Consider the following 20434-nt stretch of genomic DNA (forward strand, 5'->3'; position numbering starts at 1 on the left):
GGAGCGCAGCGAAGGTTCGCGCTCCGGGCCGGGGAGCGCGGGGCCCCAGGCGCCTTCTCCCCGGCCCCGGGCTGCACCGTGGCCACACGCCCGAGCTCACCACAGGGACGTCTTGAAGTTGAACCTGAGCTTCAGCAGGTATCTCAGATTTACCTGAGCGATGTCGTAGACGATGTACCTGGAGGGGACGCGTGTCAAGGAGCACGTGGTTTCACGGTGGCCGGTGTACGCGCCGCCCCCACGCCGGCGGTGCGGGGGGCCCGGTCTGTCCCCCAGCGAGGGCACCTGTGGCGGACGGAGGGGCTCCAGGCGGCCGCCCCGGTCATCCGGGTGCCCGTGAGTGACCGCAGCCCCGCGGCGGCCCTTGGAGCGGACAGCCCGGCACGCTCGCAAAAGGATACTCGTTATAGAGCAGGCAGGTGTCGTTAACGCCGGAGGAAATCCCGGTCCCCAGGGGGACTTCCACGCCGTCCATAGTGATGCTGGCTGAAGGGTCAGGGGTCGTCTTGCCCAAACCTGCACAACAGAAGGCGTAAGTGACAGGACGGTGAGAACGGAGGCTGCACACATCTCAAGCTGGGATCCATTTACTGTTGGGTCTATGCGTCCATTTGAAGGACACACACGCATTCCACACTCCACCCTGCTCCCAGATATAAACCCGTAGTTACAAACCAACCTCCCAGGGCGTGCGTCTTACTGATTCCAGTAAGCGCAGCACCACCCCCCACCCCCCAATCCTAATTCTGCTTAGCCCCAGTCCAGAGCGGTCACTTCAGCCTGGCAGCGGAGGCCCTAAGCCCTCAGGCGCCCTGAGCCCCAGCGATCCCCGACGCCCCAGGCAGTGCCATGTCGGGGACGTCCCTCAGCGCCGCAACTGAGAGTCACCTTAAAACCCAGAGCGGATGCACCTGGTTCCCGGGGCTCGAACGGGGAACTCTACGTTGGCATTTGTGACACTAGTGGCAGACAGGGCATGATCTGATTTTCTAATGAGCCTCCAGCTGTTTTCCACTAGCCACAGGCGCGCAGCCTGCTGGGGGTAGGGGGCGCCCTCCCCGTGCTGTCCGGAGCGCCCGGGGCTGGAGCAGCGGTTTCGCAAACACGGTACCTTTGACGCTGTGCTTGCCCTTGGGTAGCTTGCTGATGTGTGAAGCGTGCTTTAGTTCGTACCTACGCGAGAGAGGACCGTCTCAGAAGGGCCTCCGATGGCCCCGGGCTCTCAAACCACCAGTCTGATGAGCAGGTGGCCAAGTGAGAAGAACCCAGTCCTCCCCCCACGCCCGCTGGGATCTCCCTTCACCCTGGATTCGGGAAGTGAAGGCGCAGTCCTCCCCACCCCCCAACGAAGGGTCCGTGCCGGCCATTGCTGCTACAGGGCCACTCTGTTGTGGCCAGCCACTCTGGAGGTTTCTCGGCCCGTGAGCCCCAGGCAGACCCCCGATGCAGGCAGGACCAACCAGATTTCTTCTGCAAGGAATCTGAAACTAGGATCGACTCCAGTTTGATCTGAGTTGCTCTCAGACACAAAATCTAACACCTGTGTGCACGCATGCGTGCTAGGGGGTGACCATCCTTTGTGCAAGTCAGCCCACAGAAAGGATGGACGCTGCCAGTTCCTGAGGCCTGGCTGAGTTCCTCACCCTGGGTCTTCCTCGTTCACTTAACTAAAACCTGCTTCTACCATCGTGGCGAAGAATTTCTAGGGTCCCCTCCCGGCCAAGGGGAGCTCTCCTTTCTAGACCCCCCCCCTCCCCCAAAGCCAGGCTGACTCACATGTTTCCGAGGGCAACTTCTCCCAGCAGGATCAGGCCGATGGGGTCGGCCTGGGATGTGTGGCAGTAGTTGGCGCTCTTGGAGACCATGTCGGCGAAATAGATCCCTTTCCCAAACATGTAGCCTGTCTGGAGGGTGGGAAAAGGGCCACTGAAGACCTTCTGAGGGCTGTCCGGGGCACCACCGACCTCCCGAGTGCTGACCACGCACAGAGGCCGAGCTCACGCGCCAGGCTGTTCGGACCCGGGTCCTGCCGGGCACCCAGGGCCGCAGCAAGCTGCTTAACCTCTCTGCACCCCGCTTTCTTCCTCTCTGAACTGGGGAAAGAACCTCACGGGGCCCTTGTGAAAATTAACCAAGTTAATAAGCACTCAGCTCAGTGCCCGGCACGTGGAAACACCTGACAAATGGTGGCTATTATGTTCCCGTCCTTCTGTCAAATGTGAGGTTCAAGGAGGTCAGGGCATTTGCCCAGGTCACATGCTACCATAAGGCACCGCTCCGCCACTCTTTGCTCCCCACTTATTAAAACTGGGAGGCGAGAGGCCTGCAAGACCACCTCCGAGTGCCCGTCCAGCGGGTCACCTCTACGATCCAGGGGGTGACGCACCGACCCCTCGTGTCCGGGTAGGGCCTCACTCACACCCTCCCATGGTTTCCTGAGGAACACACCGGGGCTCAAGGAGGTCACCGGGCGCAAGGTGGCAGAGGCTTGGCCTGTGGCCTCAGCCTATTCTTTGCACGTCAACACACCCATCAGCTCCCAGGACAAGGCCCAGACACCTCACTTCTTTTGTTCCAGAAACTACGGCTGACAGATGTGCAGCCACGTCATCCAGAGTTAGGGGCAGGAGAACGAGGTGAGATGCTCTCCGGGCAGCGGCCAAAAGCTCATCTGGACACGGGCCCCGCAGCCGCCCCCCGCCCAGCTCCAGGCTGGCCACCTACCACGGGCGCCTCAGGCGGGGCTATCCGGAGGCCCTGGGACAGGATCCCGGCGAAGTTGGTGGTCCTGGACCCGTGCCACAGCAGCCTGCGGTTATGCAGCTGCCGGAACGGCTTGTAGCGCTGGCTCTCGCCTTCGCGCTCGATCTTAAAAATCTGGGGGCAGGGGGTGGGAGGGAACGAGACACCAGAAGCCATTTGTTACCCTACAGCAAGATCTACCAGACGCAGGAGAACGGGCCAGCTGTCCCGAGAGCCAGAGGACGCGGCCCGTCGCAGGAGGAGAGGAGGTGGGTCAGGCGGGGAAGAGCCGCCTAGGGCAGGACCCTGGGCTGGACCCCGTCTCGCAGTGGTGCCCCCAAGACGCTTCTCTGCACGTCTGTCTGACTGTACCTTCTGGTTCTCAAATGAGGCTTTGAGATCAGAAACGAACACAAAAGACTAAGCAAAGAACAAAGCCACCCCCAAACCCTAAGACTAATGTTTCCTCCCCCACGAACAGTAAGTCACTTCCTCTAGTCAGTTAAAGCAAAGCAAACTGTTCTTTTCTGCCCAGGCCCAGGCTGGAGGGAGCGGGCAGGAGGAGGAAGAGTCTTACGTCAACGACTTCCAGGTCGTACGCGTTGTGTGTGGTCGCGTGAGTGTTCTTAACGTACTTCCTGATGGTCTCCGCTTCCTCCGAATCCCTGTCCACCACCTAGAACGTCGTCGTGGAGTCAGAACGAGGGAGACCCCAAGCAGAGCCACCTAACACAGGGGCCAACAGACGCCCCCCAGCCACGACTGCAGTCAGAAGCCGCAAGGACCCCATACACTGTCGGGTTCTGAGGAGGAAGATGAACGCTCCGTGTCTTTCTGAATCCTCAGGGCCTGCACACGGTGGCTCAGAGTTTCTACCCGCCAAACCACCACCAATTCGTCAACGCGATCTCGGCCACACAACACGAGTGTGGCACAAGAAAGGCTGTGCGCTCTTCTATTTTTGTGTTCTTAGCCAAAGTGCAGAAAGCCCAGGAATTCTGGTTTTCCTCACAGCTTCTTAATTAAAAGTCTTCAGGATTGTCAACAGAAAGAATAAGCCTTTCACAGAAAACCATGCCCATGGCCTTCCCATCAAGGTGTCCCAGGGACCGAAGAAGTGACATCTGGTGGCTTATTCTACCTGGACCCGCAGAGCTATGCCTTGTCCTACGCAAGAGGCTCCCTTCAGTGATGTGAACACCCCAATTCAGGCTCACGGGGAACCTAGCCACACCGCAGGGTCTCAGGAGGCGAGACACGGGACAGACCACGCTCACGGTCAAGGCAAGCTAGGGCCGAGGCAGGGTGACTTCTACTCCTGCATGGCCACCTTGAGCCGAGAAAGTAGGAACCCAGGCACCATGCTCTTCCTATGGCTGCCAACAGGCACTTCCGCTTCTGAAACAGGCGTGACAAACCTTCTAGACCTCATGGCACACAAGATCCTCTCTAGATTAAGGAAAGATGGAACTTTCTGGAAGGCGGCTCAAAAACGAGGCTTGGAAGCCTGCCTGGCCAACATGCTCATTTCCAGGTGAGACACTCTGCAGGTCTCCATGGGTTGCGAGCACAGCATCTGGGAATGTGCTGGAAGGCCAGCTCCTGGGCGCCAACGAGATCTGTTTTAAGGAGCTCTCCAGGAGAAACACTGCTCTCGGGACAGGCAGTTAGATGCTCCAGACAAGGGCCTGTTACCTTAATGTCAGTCTTCAGCTTCTCATAGTTGACGTCGATGGGGTCCTTGCTGCTGTCATCAGAGCCTCCCCTGAGCAGACTGTAGGCCACCTCGATGTCCAGCAGGTTGTCCAGCATCTCCACCTTGGCCTGGAGGAACAAGATGGAAAATCTTGGGGTTGGGACCAGGGTGAGGGAGACACATCTAGGTTCGGCAGAGAAAACCCACACGCGGGTAACAGAACAGAAGGTGCAGGCGAGGCCTCCCAGCTGATTGGGGACAGTCTGTCATCCACCCACTGGCTTGTAGTGAACACCGCTGGAACTTCCTGGGATGCCAAGGGGGGTGTGCTCCCTGGGGGACAGGACAGCCAGAAGCTACAAGGCTACAGTGAGAATGGGGGGGGGGCTATTGCTGGCTCCCTGCGGAGGCAGGGAGGGAAGACCCAAGTTTGGTCTGTGGTCGGTCTCCACCCATGTGCAGAAATCCTACTTCAAAAGGAGGACCCAGAGGTGGTCCTCCCAGCACTACCCCTGCCTTGAGGGAGCGACACCCAGACCCATACCTCCCTCCGGAACCCCCGGCTACCTGCACACAGTCCGCGTTATTCAGGAGTGGGGGCTTCCTCATCCCAAAGTCGTGGGGGATCAGGGTGTAGAAGCGATTTGAGAGATCCAGGATCTGGGAGTCACTGCTGCCCTGGGACACCGCCTTTGGGGGAGGGGACAGAAACTGAGACGCGAGTCTGAAGTGGCTCAGTGTGGGCACGAGCCAGGGAACGCAGGGAAAATGTTTAAGACCAACTCCTGTTGGTGTCATGCCGGCTCGAGGGCAGGATCCCCCTCCCCTCGTAAACTTTCATTTCTACGAAGACCTGTACAGTTAGGGACCTGTAACAACACGACCCCCCTCCCCGCCCCCGCCGCCATGCAAGGTGTCAACAGTAGCATCTAGGTGGTGAACTCGTGGGCACTCTTAAAATCAACTGTTTGAATGTTTGGGAACTTCTCACAACAAAATAGGGGGGAAAAACCCCACCGCTACAAATTCTGGCAGCCCCCCCCCCATCCACGGATCTTCAGCTTTGAGGGAAGGATTTCTCTTTTCTTGCACCTGAAGGCCCAGGTGGCCACACACAGAGAGGCTAAGCTCCCCTTCCTGCCACAGTGCCCATTCATGCTCCGTATGCAGAAGGTACTCAATAAATGCACACTGAGGAGCTGGACTGCTGTGATGCTGGGTGGGAACCTGGGTGGCCAGAGGGTGGTAAAAAGGCCACAGTCTGGCCCTCTGAGGGCCCCGGCACCACCCCCCCTCAATTTGTGTCTGTGCTGCAGTCGGCTCTGTGCTGTGGGGAAGGGGCCAGGGCTCAGGAGCAGTTTTCACTGGATCTAAGGGCTATGTCTCACGGCCTCCTTTCTAGAACCAGCCAGAAAATCTACCTCCCGAGTACCCCTCCCCCTTCACGGGCCAGGCCTGCACCCTGCCCCCCACGGCAGACCGGGCCCCTGGTGGGTGCCTGATAAGGTGCTGATCAGTGAGCACGAACCAAAACAAGAAAATAGTTTGCTCTGAGATTTCCTAGTAACTGCAAAATAATTTCAGCCTCTTTTTCAAAGATTTTAGTTTTAAGTCATTTCTACACCCAACATGCGGTTTGAACTCAAGACCCCGGAGATCGAGAGTCGCACATTCCATGGACCGAGACAACTGGGTGCCCCAATTTCAGCCTAACTTTTAAGAATCCACAACATCCGGATGTTTCTAGGAGGCAGGAGAAGCAAATACCTTACCCAGCTTACAGGGAGCTCACCACGTATCTGACTGCTGAACACACGGCCATCCTGTTAGTTCTGTAACCACTTACCGTCCTTACGGAATTAACGAAACCTCCAGGCCTTCACGCGTTGGGGGTGCTACCTCACGACCTCGCCCCCCGCCCCCTGCGAGCCGGAGCTCGGCCCCGCCTACCTGCTGCACCTCACTAAGGATGGAGTACGCCGCCTGGATCTGCCTCTTGCTCAGCTTTCCCAAGGGCATCTTCTGAAGGTCAATCTGCCGAGACAGGGGGGAGTCTTCCCTCGCAAAGCTGCTCCGTGCAGCGGACCACGGGCCAGCTGGCTTGTGCCCCCTCAGGGCTCCTGAGACCCAGCCCCGCCTGGTCTGTGAGAAGGTCCCGCTCACTCCGTTTACGGCAGCGAAGAGCCAACAAGGGCTCCTCCAACCCACACTCCGCGGGCGCCGGCCCCGCCCAACTCCACCCGGCTGCAGAAGTAAGGACGACTGCCACTCACGCAGCCTCCCCTGGGGTCCCCGCTGAGGAAGGACCAGGAAGTGGTGAAAAATGTTTTTACAAGTACACGCTCCTGAACATCCACATTTCTGTTCAAATTGACGCTGTCTTTTTCAAACCAGTTTCCCTGGAAGGTCACGCGTTATCCTAGCAATACGGATTCCGCTCACCCCTTAGGAATCAATCAACGCAAGTGGGAAGTATAGCGGGAAAAGCCCGTGATCCGCACCCCTTGGGAGGCGCCTGCGCTCAGTCTCCCACCCGGAAAACGGGATCGTTTTCCTCCCAAGGCNCGGGATTGTTTTCCTCCCAAGGCGCCCACACCCCCTTGGGGAGTGGTCCGTGTGGCTTGTGCTCTGAACCCCTTCTGAGCCCCCAGGGCGCACCTCCACAGCCGCAGACGGGGCTGTGTAAGCATCAGGGACACGGAGCGAGCAGCAGCACGAACCGCGGGCCGGCGGCCACGGCATCGGATACCGACCACACGCCGTGGCACACGCTCCTCTTCCCTCCAAGCTACAACGTCTCCACCCCGAGGGGAGATCTGTTCCTGGGAAGTTAAGTAGCCACAGCTAGGTCTGGGCAAGAAGGCGGGCCAACTATTTCGAGACGAGAGCAGGGTTACTACAGACAGACCCTGGCTCTGGGAGCCACTCCAAGCAAGGAGCCATGAAGGTTCTTTGGGGGGGGGGGCAGTGCTCTGAAGAAAGAGCCAACCCCCAACTGTGGGGTTTCAGTGCCAATTTAAAAAAAAGGTCAGGTCTTCAAGCCTGACCCTACTCACAGGCCATGACGACAAGAACAGGGTTCACCCAACACAAGCCACCCCACTCCCTGAAGAGCAACCCGCAGTCCAGCCCCGCGGGAAGTGGAGGGAGACGGCCCGTCAGGGGAAGAGTGGGCATCCGCTCTCTGCACACAGCCCACGGGCTGCCCTCTGGCCAGCTCCGGCAGCACGGCCCCTGGCCTGTCTTCCTGGGAAACGAGGTCACCTGAGTGAAAGCCAGCACAGGAATGACAGGTCACAGGGAGACACCTGGTCTGGTAAGAGTTGAGAAACTCTACGAACCAGAACACAGGAAGCTGGAAACGACACGTGGGACATTTCTCCTACAACATTAAAGGAAACGGAGACCCTCTTCCCCACGCCCTGCACGCCTCTCCCCCTTTCCTGTTCCTGAGCCCACGTCCCTGGTGAGCCCGTCCACATGCCATCACACTGATCAGCCCTCCCGACAGAGGTCACTGTAGGGGTCTCTCTGAACGGGACCACACAAGCCCCGGCCGTTTGCAAACCCGTTAGGGGACCTCCAGAACTCCACACTGTTCTCTAACAGCAGCCGGGGAGGGACCATCCTGCCACGGGTTCCACACTCAACTCCTGGGAAAGCCAAGCCAGGCTAGAGACCACACAGGGACACCTGGCCCCACCCACGGCCCTCCCCACCCTGCCCCAAGCAGAAGGAACAGGACAAACACCCCCCCCACCCCCAAACTTCTTAGAAGTAGTAGTTCGGCCCAATGCCTCAACGTCAGGAGCTCTCCACGCTTTCACCGTAAATGGGCTACACGTGGACTTCCAGACTCTGGCTGGCCTGCTCAAGAGCCACGCCCGCACACACTACCACGGCAGCCAGGGGACACGTGCAAGGGGACGGGGACCCGGGAGCCAGCTCGCTGCGGCACACTGTCCAACTCATGGCAAGTCCGTGATCCTTTGCAAGGGCATGAGTGCCCCGGGCCCAAGACTCCTGGCTCGGTGTCAGGCGGAAGGACAGGCAGGAGACGCGGACATCCGCCCCCCCCCGACCCCCCCGAGCTTGCCGATCAAACGAAGAGCACAAGAACCTCGTATTCCACCATGGCTTTCTTCATACTCTCCACGTCGAAGATCATCTTAATGAGCTCCTGCACTGGCTTGGGGAGCTTGGACTTGGTGCCGGGGTTCACCGTCAGCTTCTTTACCGCCTCCTCGTCCTTTAGGGAAAAGAAACCCGGTCAAAGACCCTGTTCGAGGGGCGCCTGGGTGGCACAGCGGTTAAGCGTCTGCCTTCAGCTCAGGGCGTGATCTCGGCGTTATGGGATCGAGTCCCACATCAGGCTCTTCGGCTATGAGCCTGCTTCTTCCTCTCCCACTCCCCCTGCTTGTGTTCCCTCTCTCACTGGCTGTCTCTATCTCTGTCGAATAAATAAATAAATCTTTAAAAAAAAAAGAAAAAAAAAAAAGACCCTGTTCGACAACCCAAGCAAAGTGGTGGTGGCATCTGGGCCGCAGATGAGGGAGCCACAGGATGGGGTGCCACCAGCAGCAAAGGCTGAGTGGTCACGGAAAAGGCTGAGGGAGCGGCTGCCATGAGCATGGGTCTCACCAGGATCAGACACTTCCCGTGCGCCCCCAAGTCCCTGCGGCTGCTCCAGATCCTTCCCCCAACCACCACTGCAAGCACCCAGCTCCGTGCCTGCTGACCTGCATGCACCCTCCCCCCCATGCCCTCCCCCCTCCCCACCCATCACCTGCCCACCCTGGGAACCTGCCCACAGCCCATGCCGCCACCCTGGAAGCACCAGGCAGCCACCAGGGCAAACCACAGACCAAAGGGACACTGGACAACTTCTCCCCTTTCTTGCACTGCCTCACCCCAGGGCCAACCAGACGTTCCAATAGCCTTCTATACAAGGATCCAAAACCCAGACCCGTTTCCTGCCACACAGACTGAAGGCATGAGCTCTCCATCCCCCACTGCCTCCCCCCTAACCCTATGATCACACTTCCTGACGAGCTAACTGCACAGGACTGCGCACTCCTCCCTGAGGAACCAGGCTAAGTCAGGCCCACACGGCACTGGAAAGGTCTGAACGGCGGGAGGGTGGGGACTGCGCCGTCCCTCACAGTGTCCCTAGCAACTAGCCATGTCTGGTATTTGCTCTGAATGAACGTTGATCCTGGCATCTGCCGAGCCTGCCCGGGCTGCGTGGCGCACCGTGCACCGTGTTCGTGCGTCTGGCTGCGGCTGTCGACTACGCTTCACGTCCCAACACGGAGCCTTCAGTACTTTCGTTCCTTGCTTCCAGCTCCCGGGAAGGCCAACTGCTCATGGTTAGAAGCCCTATGTAAATGCATATACTCTGGGGGCGCCTGGGTGGCTCAGTTGTTAAGCATCTGCCTTCGGCTCTGGGCGTGATCCCAGGGTCCTGGGATTGAGCCCCGCATCAGGCTCCTCTGCCGGGAGCCTGCTTCTCCCTCTCCCGCTCCCCCTGCTTGTGTTCCCTCGCTCACTGGCTGTCTCTGTCAAATAAATAAATAAAATCCTAAAAAAAAAAAAAAAAACCGCATACAAATAAAATAAATGCACATACTCCGTGACCGGGTACCTCCCTCTCTAAGGGTAATAACCACAGAGCTATTTACGTATTCAGTAGCACCGTTACAGATGATTTACACGCCACGGACTACGACCTCTGACCATCTGTGCAGCCCCAACAGGAGCTGCTCTAGACCAGTGCACCTGAACTCAGCGGCTCCTGGTTTGGAAAGACGGCCGGTCTGAAGGGAGACAGACTGCAAGGGCCAAAAACACACCCGAATCCAAAGATTTGGTTTCAAAAAAGGGGGGGAGGGGGGAGAAAAAAGGAAAATAAATTACTAAGTTTAGTTTCATGGTTTCTTTTTGCTTTTTAAAATGCAACTACTGAAATATTGAGGCTACGTGGGTGGTTGTGTCTCTCTACCGGCCGGCATCCACCACGAGCCGCGGGGGAGAACAGGGTGCTCGCGACATAGCATGCAGGGCAGGTGAGGAAAAGTCCAGTTCTCTGGTGAGAAGTCCCCGCGAAGGGACAGGAGCACTGAAGACACACACCGTGATTTTAACGGCACTTTACTCTGGGTGATTACGATCTTGTGTCTTCGTCTTCCTCAAAAATTTCTAAAACATTATTTTTGAAATCAGAAAAGCTAACCAGTAAGAGGCACTGCTGAGTCAGACAAGCCAGGATCTCCACCTCAACATGACAGACGAGGTAAATTCTTTTTTAAAAAAAAGGTATTCTGAAGTAATTTGCACACCCAACGTGGGGCCTGAACTCACAATCCTAAGATCAAGAGCTGTTACTAAACGAGCCAGCCAAGCACCCTTAAATTCCATTTTTAATGGTGAGAGCTCATTTACTCTACAGAGAGCTCCCCATCTGAGAGGCGCTGGGCCTCAAAGATTGAGAATTAAAATCTTTACTCATCTATAAATTCCCTTCTTTCTGTGAAATAAATGTGCCCCTCCACCCCCATTAAAAAAGTACAGCAGGTTCAGACTGTGCGGGCCCACTCGTACATGGATTTTTTACATTTATTTTTTAAAAAAAGATTTACTTATTTATTACAGAGAAAGCGAGCATACTCACAAGGGGGGTGGGGCTGAGAAGGGCAGAGGGAGAAGAGACGCCCCACTGAGCAGGGAGCCTGGCACGGGACTTGATTCCAGGACCCGGAGATCATGACCTGAGCCATGAAGGCAGACGCTTCACCGACTGAGCCACCCAGGCATCCCTGGATTTTTTTTACTACATGAGCGCCTGACTGGCTCAGTCGGAAGAGTGTGTGACTCTTGATCTCAGGGTTGTGAGTTCGAGCCCCACATGGGTTGTAGAGTTTACTTAAAAAAAAAAAAAAAATCATGAAAAAAAGTGGATTTTCTCTCCCTAGGATTTTCTTCATGTTTCCTTCCCTCTAGCTTAGCTGACTGTAGAACTACAGCATATAATACACGTAACACAAAATGAGTTGAAATCAACTTCCGCTATTGGTAGGGCTCCTGGTCAACAGCAGATATTATCGTTAAGTTTGGGGGAGTTAAGTTATATGTGGATTTTCAACTGCCTCACAGGGAGGGGTCAGCACCCCTAACCCTAACAGATTTTCATGTAAAAACCACGGTAAGCACCTTGTCAGAACAGATGTCTACAAAGGTATCATCAGCCAAGGGATAACGGAAGGCTATGTGGTGACATACACAGGAAGATGAGCCCCAAACGTGTAAGAGAGGGGTGCCTGGGTGGCTCAGTTGGTCAAGCGTCTGCCTTAGGCTCAGGTCATGATCCCAGGGTCCTGGGATCAAGCCCCACATTGAGCTCCCTGCTCAGCGGGGAGCCTGCGTCTCCCTCTGTCTGCCGCTCCTCCCGCTCATACCCTGACAAATAAAATCTTAAAAAAAAAAAAAAATGCGTAACAGAAATGATCAGGAGAACATGTGGGACCCAAAACTACGCCCCAGCAGAGCCCAAGTCACTGTAATTCTATCTTGATGACAGACCAGGTCCTATGATTTATGAAGAAACATGGGGTCAGCTAAGAAGCCACACCTGGAATCTGAGAACCACTCTCCGTTGCACTGAGGGAACAACTTCAAAGACCGATTCCCCCACGTTCTCAAAATGCTACCACCGTTGTCATCTGAGCTCACGCGTCACTGTGTGGGTCTGACTCGTGGAAGGAAGCGTGTTGGACTTGATTCCGTGCTGCTTTTGTGTCTGTTAGCACGACCGTGTGGTTTTCGCTTTTAACTGCAGCCGCACGGCAGCGCGCTGACCCTGCCTTCTCGGGCTCAGACCCCCCCAGTCGTGGTGCGGAAATCGTCCTGCGCCACTGCACTCAGCTCACTACTACGCGGTGAAGGACCCTGCATCTATGTTCCTAGGAACATGGGAGTCTGGCTTCGGTGTCAGCGTTTAGCACCGGCCTCCCGTCAGGAGTCGGGAAGTGTTCCCTCCTCTTCTATTTTGTGGCAAGAATCTGGGAAGGGCCGATATTCTTCTCTGGAAGTTGGGCAGCGTTCACCTGTGAGGCCCGGGACCTGGGGCAAGGTTCGGATACTACGGCACCCCTTCCTTCTACTAGAAGCAGACGATGTGAGAGCAGGGGATTACCTGACCGTAGTCAATCTCCAGGGGGTAGAACTTTTTGGGATACTTCGTGAAGTTCTTGGAGTGCCAGGCGTTCCCGGTTTTCTCTTCATACAGTTTCATGAAGTGCTCGATGGCATCCTCCTTGGACGGCACCCGTTCCAGCTTGTTACTGCCGATCACTGTGCCCACGCGGCCCCACGACCTGAAGATCCAGTACCTGCGAGGGCGCGGGGAGGACAGCAGGATCGCATACAAACCTGTGGGTCGGCCGCTCACGTGTCGGGAGCCGTGCCCCTTCTCCTCATCCTGCTTGGGGGACAAAGTGGTTCAGCCCCCATGAGGATGCTGACGGACACAGAGGAACCAAAGAAACACTGAAACAAAGGACCTTTACTTGTGATGAAACGGAGGGTTGGACTGTCGCATCATAACCGTATTGGTGAACGGACCCTAGAAAATGCCAAAGCACAGGTTACACCTGGATCTGGCAGCCAAGCCTGCGGAGCAAACCCTGGGGCTTATAAACGCTGACTTTACAAAAACTCCCAATTTCACTCCTCAAAGCAGCACGGTAAGCGTCACGTGGAAGGAAGTCTTGTGCTCAAGATGTGCAACAACGAGCGACACACTCGAAAGATGCTGACGGCTCTGGGCTCAGACCAGAGGCTGCGATGCGACCCGGTCGGGCGGCGTGTGTGCGTGTGCACACGCGTGTGTGTCAGCGGCATGCAGGCCAAGCCTACAGGGCCAGGCCACCGCTCTTGGTTCCAGGCAACCGGGGGCCCACACCACTGGTACCCGAGGTGCTGCCCTGTTCAACTTTGGGGGAGTTCATTTTTCTCAGTGGAAAGAATGCAGGACGTAATTTTTCTATCACAGTGAGGATGTATCAGAACCTCAAATACAGGCGCGTCTGGGTGGCTCGGTCGTTTAAGCATTTGACATCAGCTCAGGTCATGAACTCAGGGTCATGGCGCTGAGCCCCGTGCCAGGCTTCTCCCTTCACCTCTGCCCCTACCCCTTGCTTGTACTGTCTCAAGTAAAGAAAATAAAAAAAACAAAAAAAACAAAAAAAAAACAAAACCCAAATATAAAATTTGTATGTACTGCTTTTTTCTTTTTAAAGACTCTATCCGAGGGGTGCCTGGGAGGCGCAGTCGTTAAGCGTCTGCCTTTGGCTCAGGGTGTGATCCCAGCGTTCGGGATCGAGCCCCGCATCAGGCTCCTCCGCTAGAAGCCTGCTTCTTCCTCTCCCACTTCCCCTGCTTGTGTTCCCTCTCTCGCTGGCTGTCTCTGTCAGATAAGTAAATAAAATCTTTAAAAAAAAAAAAAAAGAAAAAAAAAAAGACTTTGAGAGAGAGAGCAGGCGAGCACACACGAGCGGGGGGGGGGCGCGCCCCACTGAGCAGGGAGCCCTATGTGGGCTCAATCCTAGGACCCTCAGATCATAACCTGAGCTGAAGGCAGATGCTTAACTGACTGAGCCACCCAGGTGCCCCAACTTAAATGCACTTTTAAGTAAACCAAAAATTCAAAGAAAATCTGGGGCTTCCTGGCAGTTTTCTGGGCTCTTGCCCAGAGGCACAAGCACTCATTCTCTGGTTGGGTTTTTGGCTGAAAATGTTTGGGAGGTGCTATAGTGAGCTGACCTGAAAAAGTGTCCTGACCCACATTGTCCCTTCACTGTGAAAACCAGTAAAACAAGTCCACCAGAACAGGTGATAAACCACATGACGATGGGCTTATTTCTCCAGAAAATCTAAGTAGCCTACCAGGTACTTTGGACTTTTAGGATTTCTGATATTCACTTTTGGATCAAAGTGCTGGTGACAAGCTAAGGCAATGGGAAGAACCCAGCCACTTGGTGGTAACAAGCAGCTGCAGGCCAAGGCTTCCCAGGGCGGACGTCACGCCCCCGAGGCCACTGCTGCACAGCTCCCGCCTTTCAACCATGAACCAGAGTTCCAGTGGGGAAACTGCTGCCACTTGCTAATGAGAAAAAGTCCAGGTTAACCCACGAGAGTTGGGACTAGGGAGTCTGAAGGAACATTAAAAGCCAAGTTCGGGCCCTGTGTGGGTACAGGGGTGAGACGCTCCGGATTCCGCTGTAAGCAGAGTCTCGGGAGACAGTGGGACAGTGCGTCCCGTGAAGCTGGGGAGCAGGAGGCCAGGGAGCCAGGCTCTGTGGGGTGCCAGCATCTTCCATCTCGTCAAAGGCCTCACCACACCCCTCACAGGCCCACCCCCTTCATGGGGCCACCTCACAGCAACTCTGTCCTGTCCCCAGAACGCACCGGCTTTCTTTGTCATCCTCCAGGAGCTGCAGCTTGTAATAGGAGTTGGTTCCCTTCACGATGTCCACCAGGCCGAGGGTGGCGCTGAACACCTTCCCACCTTTCTCCAGGACGTGCGCGGAGTGTTCCAGACCTGTCGCAGAGGCAGAGAGCCTTGTTTTTTCTCCGAGGGGCCTATGAGCTCGGGGAGAATGGTTCTGCAGGCAGGGGGATGCACACCCGCCTGGACACCCTACTGCCACCTTCGGGAGGCCGCCCGCAAGACCCATGTGTCCTCAAGACCGGGGAGCCCAAGCAGGCAAGAGGGTACAGGTGTGGTCTGGGCGCCGCCGGTCTCCTGACCGCCCACCCGTCACGCTCCTGTGTGCTCACCCGAGTCCGGATCAACAGCAGCTCCACCTTTGAGAGTTAATTTCATTCTCTTCTCAGATTTGTTGATGCCTTGGAAGGAGACGAGACAGGAAAACATTAGAGAGAAATGAAACCAGAGAGTAGGGGTAGGGTGGAAAGCGGAGTGAGCGGGTGATCTGCCACCAGGGCTCACCTTCCTCCTTGGCGGGGCCCTTGCTCTTCTTGGAAAGCGCAGCCCCCGACTTTGCTTTCGGGGCCGCGGGCTCCGTGGGCTCCACCGGCTCGGCCTTCACCTCAGCGCCCCAGGGGGCCAGGACGTGGGCCGCAAGCAAGTCCTGGAGGCTCCCGGTGGAGTCGGACAAGTCCCGGAGGAAGTCCTCGGACACCACGCGGATGCCAGCCTCTCGCACCTCCTCCATCTTCTTGCTCATCTTCTCCACCTCCTCTGTTCAAAACAGGGGCAAGAGCAGCTGCAGCGTTAGCGTGAAGTGAAGCCAGAGCCTGACCGACCGCGTCCCCCACCGCCTAGTGCCAGGTGCGCCCCAGGAAAGGAGCCGCAGTCTGACGGTGGTGCCAGCATCCCCAACGGGAAGGGAGCCCATGTCCCTCTGCTGGACCCTGCGTGCACGAGTGGCAGGTGCTCCCCCATTTGGCAGGATGCCGCTTAATTCTGCCCATGGTTTTCCTGACACGTGGAAGCTTCCCAGTTGGAGTCCTGCTGGTCCGGTCTTGCTCTCGGGGCCAGAGTCGAAAATCACCAAAACCAAGGTCGAGGAGCTCACCGTCTGTGTTTTCTCCTACGAGTTCTATGGCTCCGCGTCTCCCACCCAAGTCTTCAATTCATTCTGAGTGAATCTTTGTGAGCGGTGTCAGGTAGGGACTCGGCTTTCCCCATCGTGAGCCCTGGCTCCTCCGTGGGAGATGAACTGACCGTGTACACGGGGGCTTACTTCCAGGCTCTCTGGCCTGTTCCGCTGATCTACACATGTTCTGACGTCAGCTCCGTACCGTTCTGATTACTAGAGTTCATGATACAGTCTGCCATCAGGGAGCACGAGGCCTCCTGCTCTGTCCTTTCTCACGATGGCTCTGGCGATCTGGCATACGCGTACGTGTGACTCCACACGATTCTGTGAGCCCAGCCGCAGGCTTTCCCAGGGACCGCTGTGGTCACCACTCTCACGCTTGCAACTCCCGACCTGGTAAATTACTTCCCTCCGATGCCGCGAGAGTTTTTTCTGAGATTTTCTCGTGTGCTGTCATTTGGTATGTATTCCCGTCTCTTCACTTTGCCTCACTCTAGCAGTTTCTATCGGCTGACGAAGCAAGCCCCTCTCCCGGTCCTGAAGCAGTGCCCTCATGCAGGTCTGTCCAGCCCTGCCCCAGCTTTGTGGTCCCGCAGACCCCGGAGCTTACCCACGCCCCCCGGGGTTGCAGATGTGCCAAGACCGTTAGTGTCCCCAGGGGCAGGCTGGCCAAGAACAGCAGAGGGCAGCCTTCGGCTAGGGATAGAAGGCACACGCGCACACACAACAGAGCGGCTTTGCAAAATACAGGTGCTGGTTTCCCTTAGCAAAGGACTGAACAACGCTGCTGACCAAAGAAGACACACCGCACTCAGCACATCCCCCCTCTCAACCTCACCGCCATCACAGGCGATACGGCGCGTCCCTGCTTTACAAACCAGATTCAACTCACTTTTGGTACTGATGCACAGGGAGGCCTTGTTGGCTGTGCCCGTCAACTTCCCCCCGAGTTTCTCGATCATGGCCTTCACCTCATCCTTGTTCCGGGAGAGTTTCCCGAGAGTCAGGATCTTCATGCTGGACAACGGCTTATCTGGGAAAGAGAACAGTCGTCAGGCCGTGAGGTCCCAGGCAGGCCGGGACACCCTCAGCTCGCCTTTACTCAGTATTCCCGAGGGAAAAATCTGTGAAAGCAGAGGACAGACAGGACAGCATGTGGACAGCCTGTCCTGTCCCTTGGCACTCAGAGGACCAGGCCAGGGTGACGATGACGCTGCCCCATGAATGGGCCGGCCTGGCCAGCGGGGGTCTTGGCCCTGCCCCACAGGCAGACCGGGAAAGCTGCATGTGGGGAGCACGAGGCTGCCAGTGGGATGGGAGAGGGAATCATGTGAACTCCCAATTACTTTTATTCTTTTCCCAACTCACATCTAAAAACAAACTGCAATTTCTTATGTGATACTTATTAATTAACCCCATCAAACAAACCCATCTCCTCAAGAGCAGTCACTCAAAGCTTTGGTCAGCAGGACACTGAGCAGAACCCGGCAGTTGAGGAGTCCAGCACGGACCCCAGACCAGAAAGGCCCGCGAGAGAGCTGTGCCTGTCTGTGGCGGAGGCGGACCAGTGCTGGTGACGCACTCCTAGAACAAGAGGACCCGGACCGAGACGTCCCTCAAGGCCTCCCTGTGAGGACAAGTCGGCGCTGACCCTGCACAGGCACCTGTGCCCAGGCGACAAGCAGCAAACGCAGAGCGATGACACACACACGCGCCTCCCCAGGAGACGGCAGGCCACCGACAGGCTCGCGTTCAGGGTCGGACCTTGTCCCCCACCCACCCAACTGTGGCCGTAGCCCTTAGACTCCACCAGGTGCCTTGGACTGAACAAAGGCAGCGAGTCTCTTCAGCAGCCGGAGAACCCCAAAATGGTCTCACGGTGTCTGCTGGTGAGGCGTGTTTGCACTCGCATCGGTCAGTCGGCACCTGCGGCGGGCCAGGCACACAGCAGGTCTGTGTGCAAGAACCCCGAGCACCCCGTCGGGCTCAGGATCACTGACGGGGCAGGGTGGCCGGGAGGCGGGAAAGCAAGGTCCATCATGTGGGCAGGACGACATTCGGAATGCCGTTCCAGGTAAGGCCCAGTGGGCCTTTCTTAGGAGACCGCCTCCCAAGCATCTCCCTCCTCCTGAAGGGAGCAGGGCAGGCCTTCCCCACAGGATCGGCAGACAGAGGACCTAGAGGGAGACCGTCCTCCCGCTCAGGTCAGGGCCCCAGCCCTCCCCGTGCGGCCGGCCCAGGGCTGTACCTGGCGGAGTGGAGCTGTTCACAGCAGCGGGCGCCGAGGCTGTGGACGGCAGGGCCACCGCGGCCACTGGGGCACTGGTCTCGGGGGGAAATATTCGGTCCTGCCTTTTGATCTTCAATTTTTTGAGGTAAGAAATTTCTCGGAACTCCTAAAAATTTAAGTTTCAGTTAAGAAACCAGTTCTCCTTAGAAATAACCACCTGCCAGAGCCAAGAGGATTTGGCTTGTCCACATTAAGGAACCTCTTTTTACTTCTCGTGATCAGGGATGACGTAAAAGACGTGCGGCTGGGGGGCTCAGTGGGTTAAGCGTCCGACTCTTGGTTTCAGCTCAGGTCATGATCTCAGGGTCATGAGAAGGCGCGTTGCATGGGGCTCTGCACTAAGTGGGGAGTCTGCTGAGATTCTCCCTCTCCCTCGGACCCTCCCCCTGCTCTCTAAAATAAACCTTAAAAAATGATGCAAGGCTTCCAGCATTCAAGTACGTAACGCTGTAAACAAACCGCTTATTTCTAGTGCTTCCGAGTTCATAACGACACAGGCACGTGGGTGCCATAAGCAAAGAGTTTTTCCTTAAAAACAAACCAACAAAACACAAAATCAGCTGACCACGTGGTCGGGGGCCACTGGGGCAGCCGGACTGTGACCTCCAGACCTCACCCTCGAGGGGCCCCTCACAGGTCGCATGCCCACCCCTGAGACTGCACGCGCCGACAGTATTTCCCGAGAGGAAATCAGGGAGTTTCCCTCCCTTCCTAGAAGGGATGGTGGCTGCAGAGAGCCCGACAACAGTGTTCAACATGGACTCTGCCAAAAGCTCGGTTTACCTTCCTCCTGGGGACTGACAAAGGGCTGTGCTTCAGGCAGTCACTCCAGGAGCGTCTGACACATGGAGTTCAAGGGACAGCACAGTCCCTACCCTCCTAGGTCTTCACTGAATCAAGGAAGAGCCCATTCCTGCCGTACCCATGCTCAGTGAAAGCCCCAGAGAATAGGGGCAACGGACCTTCTCCAACACACGCGGAGCACTACTGTGCCACGGGTCACAGCGAGGTTACAGTTCCTTCCCTTGAGAAACAAGTTCGGTCTTAACCGGGTCAGATATAGGAAAGCTCACTTTAACACAGGAGCTTAAGCTCTACAATGAACACACCAACGTGACACAGACCAGGAACTCTGGGAGGGCTCCTCGGAGGCTGTGACTGCTCGGATGGCTAGGGGCTGAAAAAGCAGGGCTCAAGCAAAGACACATGACCAACAGACATACTGCGGTACACTGGGAACACTGGCTGGTTAGTGTCCTGTTGCTGGGAGTGTGAAGAGCTGAACAGTGTGTGTGTGTGTGCGCGCGCATGTGCACGCGCAGAGGGCCCACAGAGCCGGGCAGGTTGTGGGAAAGGCAGAGCTGACCTTGACTCTGTGCGCCACGTCCAGGGGGCAGCAGACTCACACCGGGCTGCGAGTCCAGGACTCTGCACAGCCGGCAAGCGCTGTGGACCTGAAAGCAGGTCTTACACGTGCAGGCACCTCCAAAAGTAAACATGGATGCCGTGCAACTGGTACGAAAACACAAGACGGATCCCATTTCTTACCACCTTATTTTCTCGAAGATGGTGAAAGAAATACAAATGCCACAAACGGGCTTGCAACACTGGCAAACACAGAAAAACTCGGAGAGTATTTTCTCGTGAAACGGGGAATCGGTGTGAGGATATGGGGAGTGAGGCGGTCAGAGCTGTTTCTGAGCGACCCCTCAAGAGAAAGCACGGAGGCACAGCAGGCTGGGGTGTAATTTCGGCCGCAAGCAGGTGAGGCGAGGGGGCCGCGGGAAAGCGAGTTCGGCGGCAGGGCGAGCAGGACGCCCGAGTGCCCACTATGTGCCGCCGTCCCGCATGCTCAGCCCCTGCAGTTCGCACAGGGAGGCCACCTGGCGCCGGCTCGCACGGAGCCTCCGTGCAGGCAGAGTCCCCTGTCGAGGTTCCCTGAGTGTTTCGCATCCTGAGAATTCAACATGAATTCAGAGCAGACCAACAGTAGAAGGAGCTACTTGAACTCTGGACCCAACCCCCGCCCAGCACTAAGGCAGGAAAACCTCCTCAGGAAAAAGCCTCCCACCACGGAGGGAGGAA

General features: G+C 56.6%; 1 protein-coding gene across 1 annotated transcript in view; it reads right to left on the reverse strand.

Moving 5' to 3' along the window:
* Window positions 1–6: 6 nt before the first annotated feature.
* Window positions 7–20434, reverse strand: part of PARP1 (poly(ADP-ribose) polymerase 1) — a gene marked incomplete at its 5' end in the record, with an annotated part of 33690 nt that continues 13262 nt past the window's right edge. The window contains 16 exons of the mRNA XM_034666607.1: window positions 7–178; window positions 402–516; window positions 1112–1173; window positions 1777–1904; window positions 2725–2877; window positions 3320–3418; window positions 4438–4566; window positions 5006–5128; window positions 6389–6472; window positions 8559–8687; window positions 12630–12825; window positions 14903–15035; window positions 15275–15343; window positions 15447–15698; window positions 16952–17092; window positions 18308–18455. Coding sequence (XP_034522498.1) covers window positions 97–178; window positions 402–516; window positions 1112–1173; window positions 1777–1904; window positions 2725–2877; window positions 3320–3418; window positions 4438–4566; window positions 5006–5128; window positions 6389–6472; window positions 8559–8687; window positions 12630–12825; window positions 14903–15035; window positions 15275–15343; window positions 15447–15698; window positions 16952–17092; window positions 18308–18455 — 2043 coding nt within the window. The remainder of the gene's footprint in view (window positions 179–401; window positions 517–1111; window positions 1174–1776; window positions 1905–2724; window positions 2878–3319; window positions 3419–4437; window positions 4567–5005; window positions 5129–6388; window positions 6473–8558; window positions 8688–12629; window positions 12826–14902; window positions 15036–15274; window positions 15344–15446; window positions 15699–16951; window positions 17093–18307; window positions 18456–20434) is intronic.

Source organism: Ailuropoda melanoleuca, chromosome 8 (assembly GCF_002007445.2).
Source record: "Ailuropoda melanoleuca isolate Jingjing chromosome 8, ASM200744v2, whole genome shotgun sequence".
Classification (NCBI taxonomy): Eukaryota; Metazoa; Chordata; class Mammalia; order Carnivora; family Ursidae; genus Ailuropoda; species Ailuropoda melanoleuca.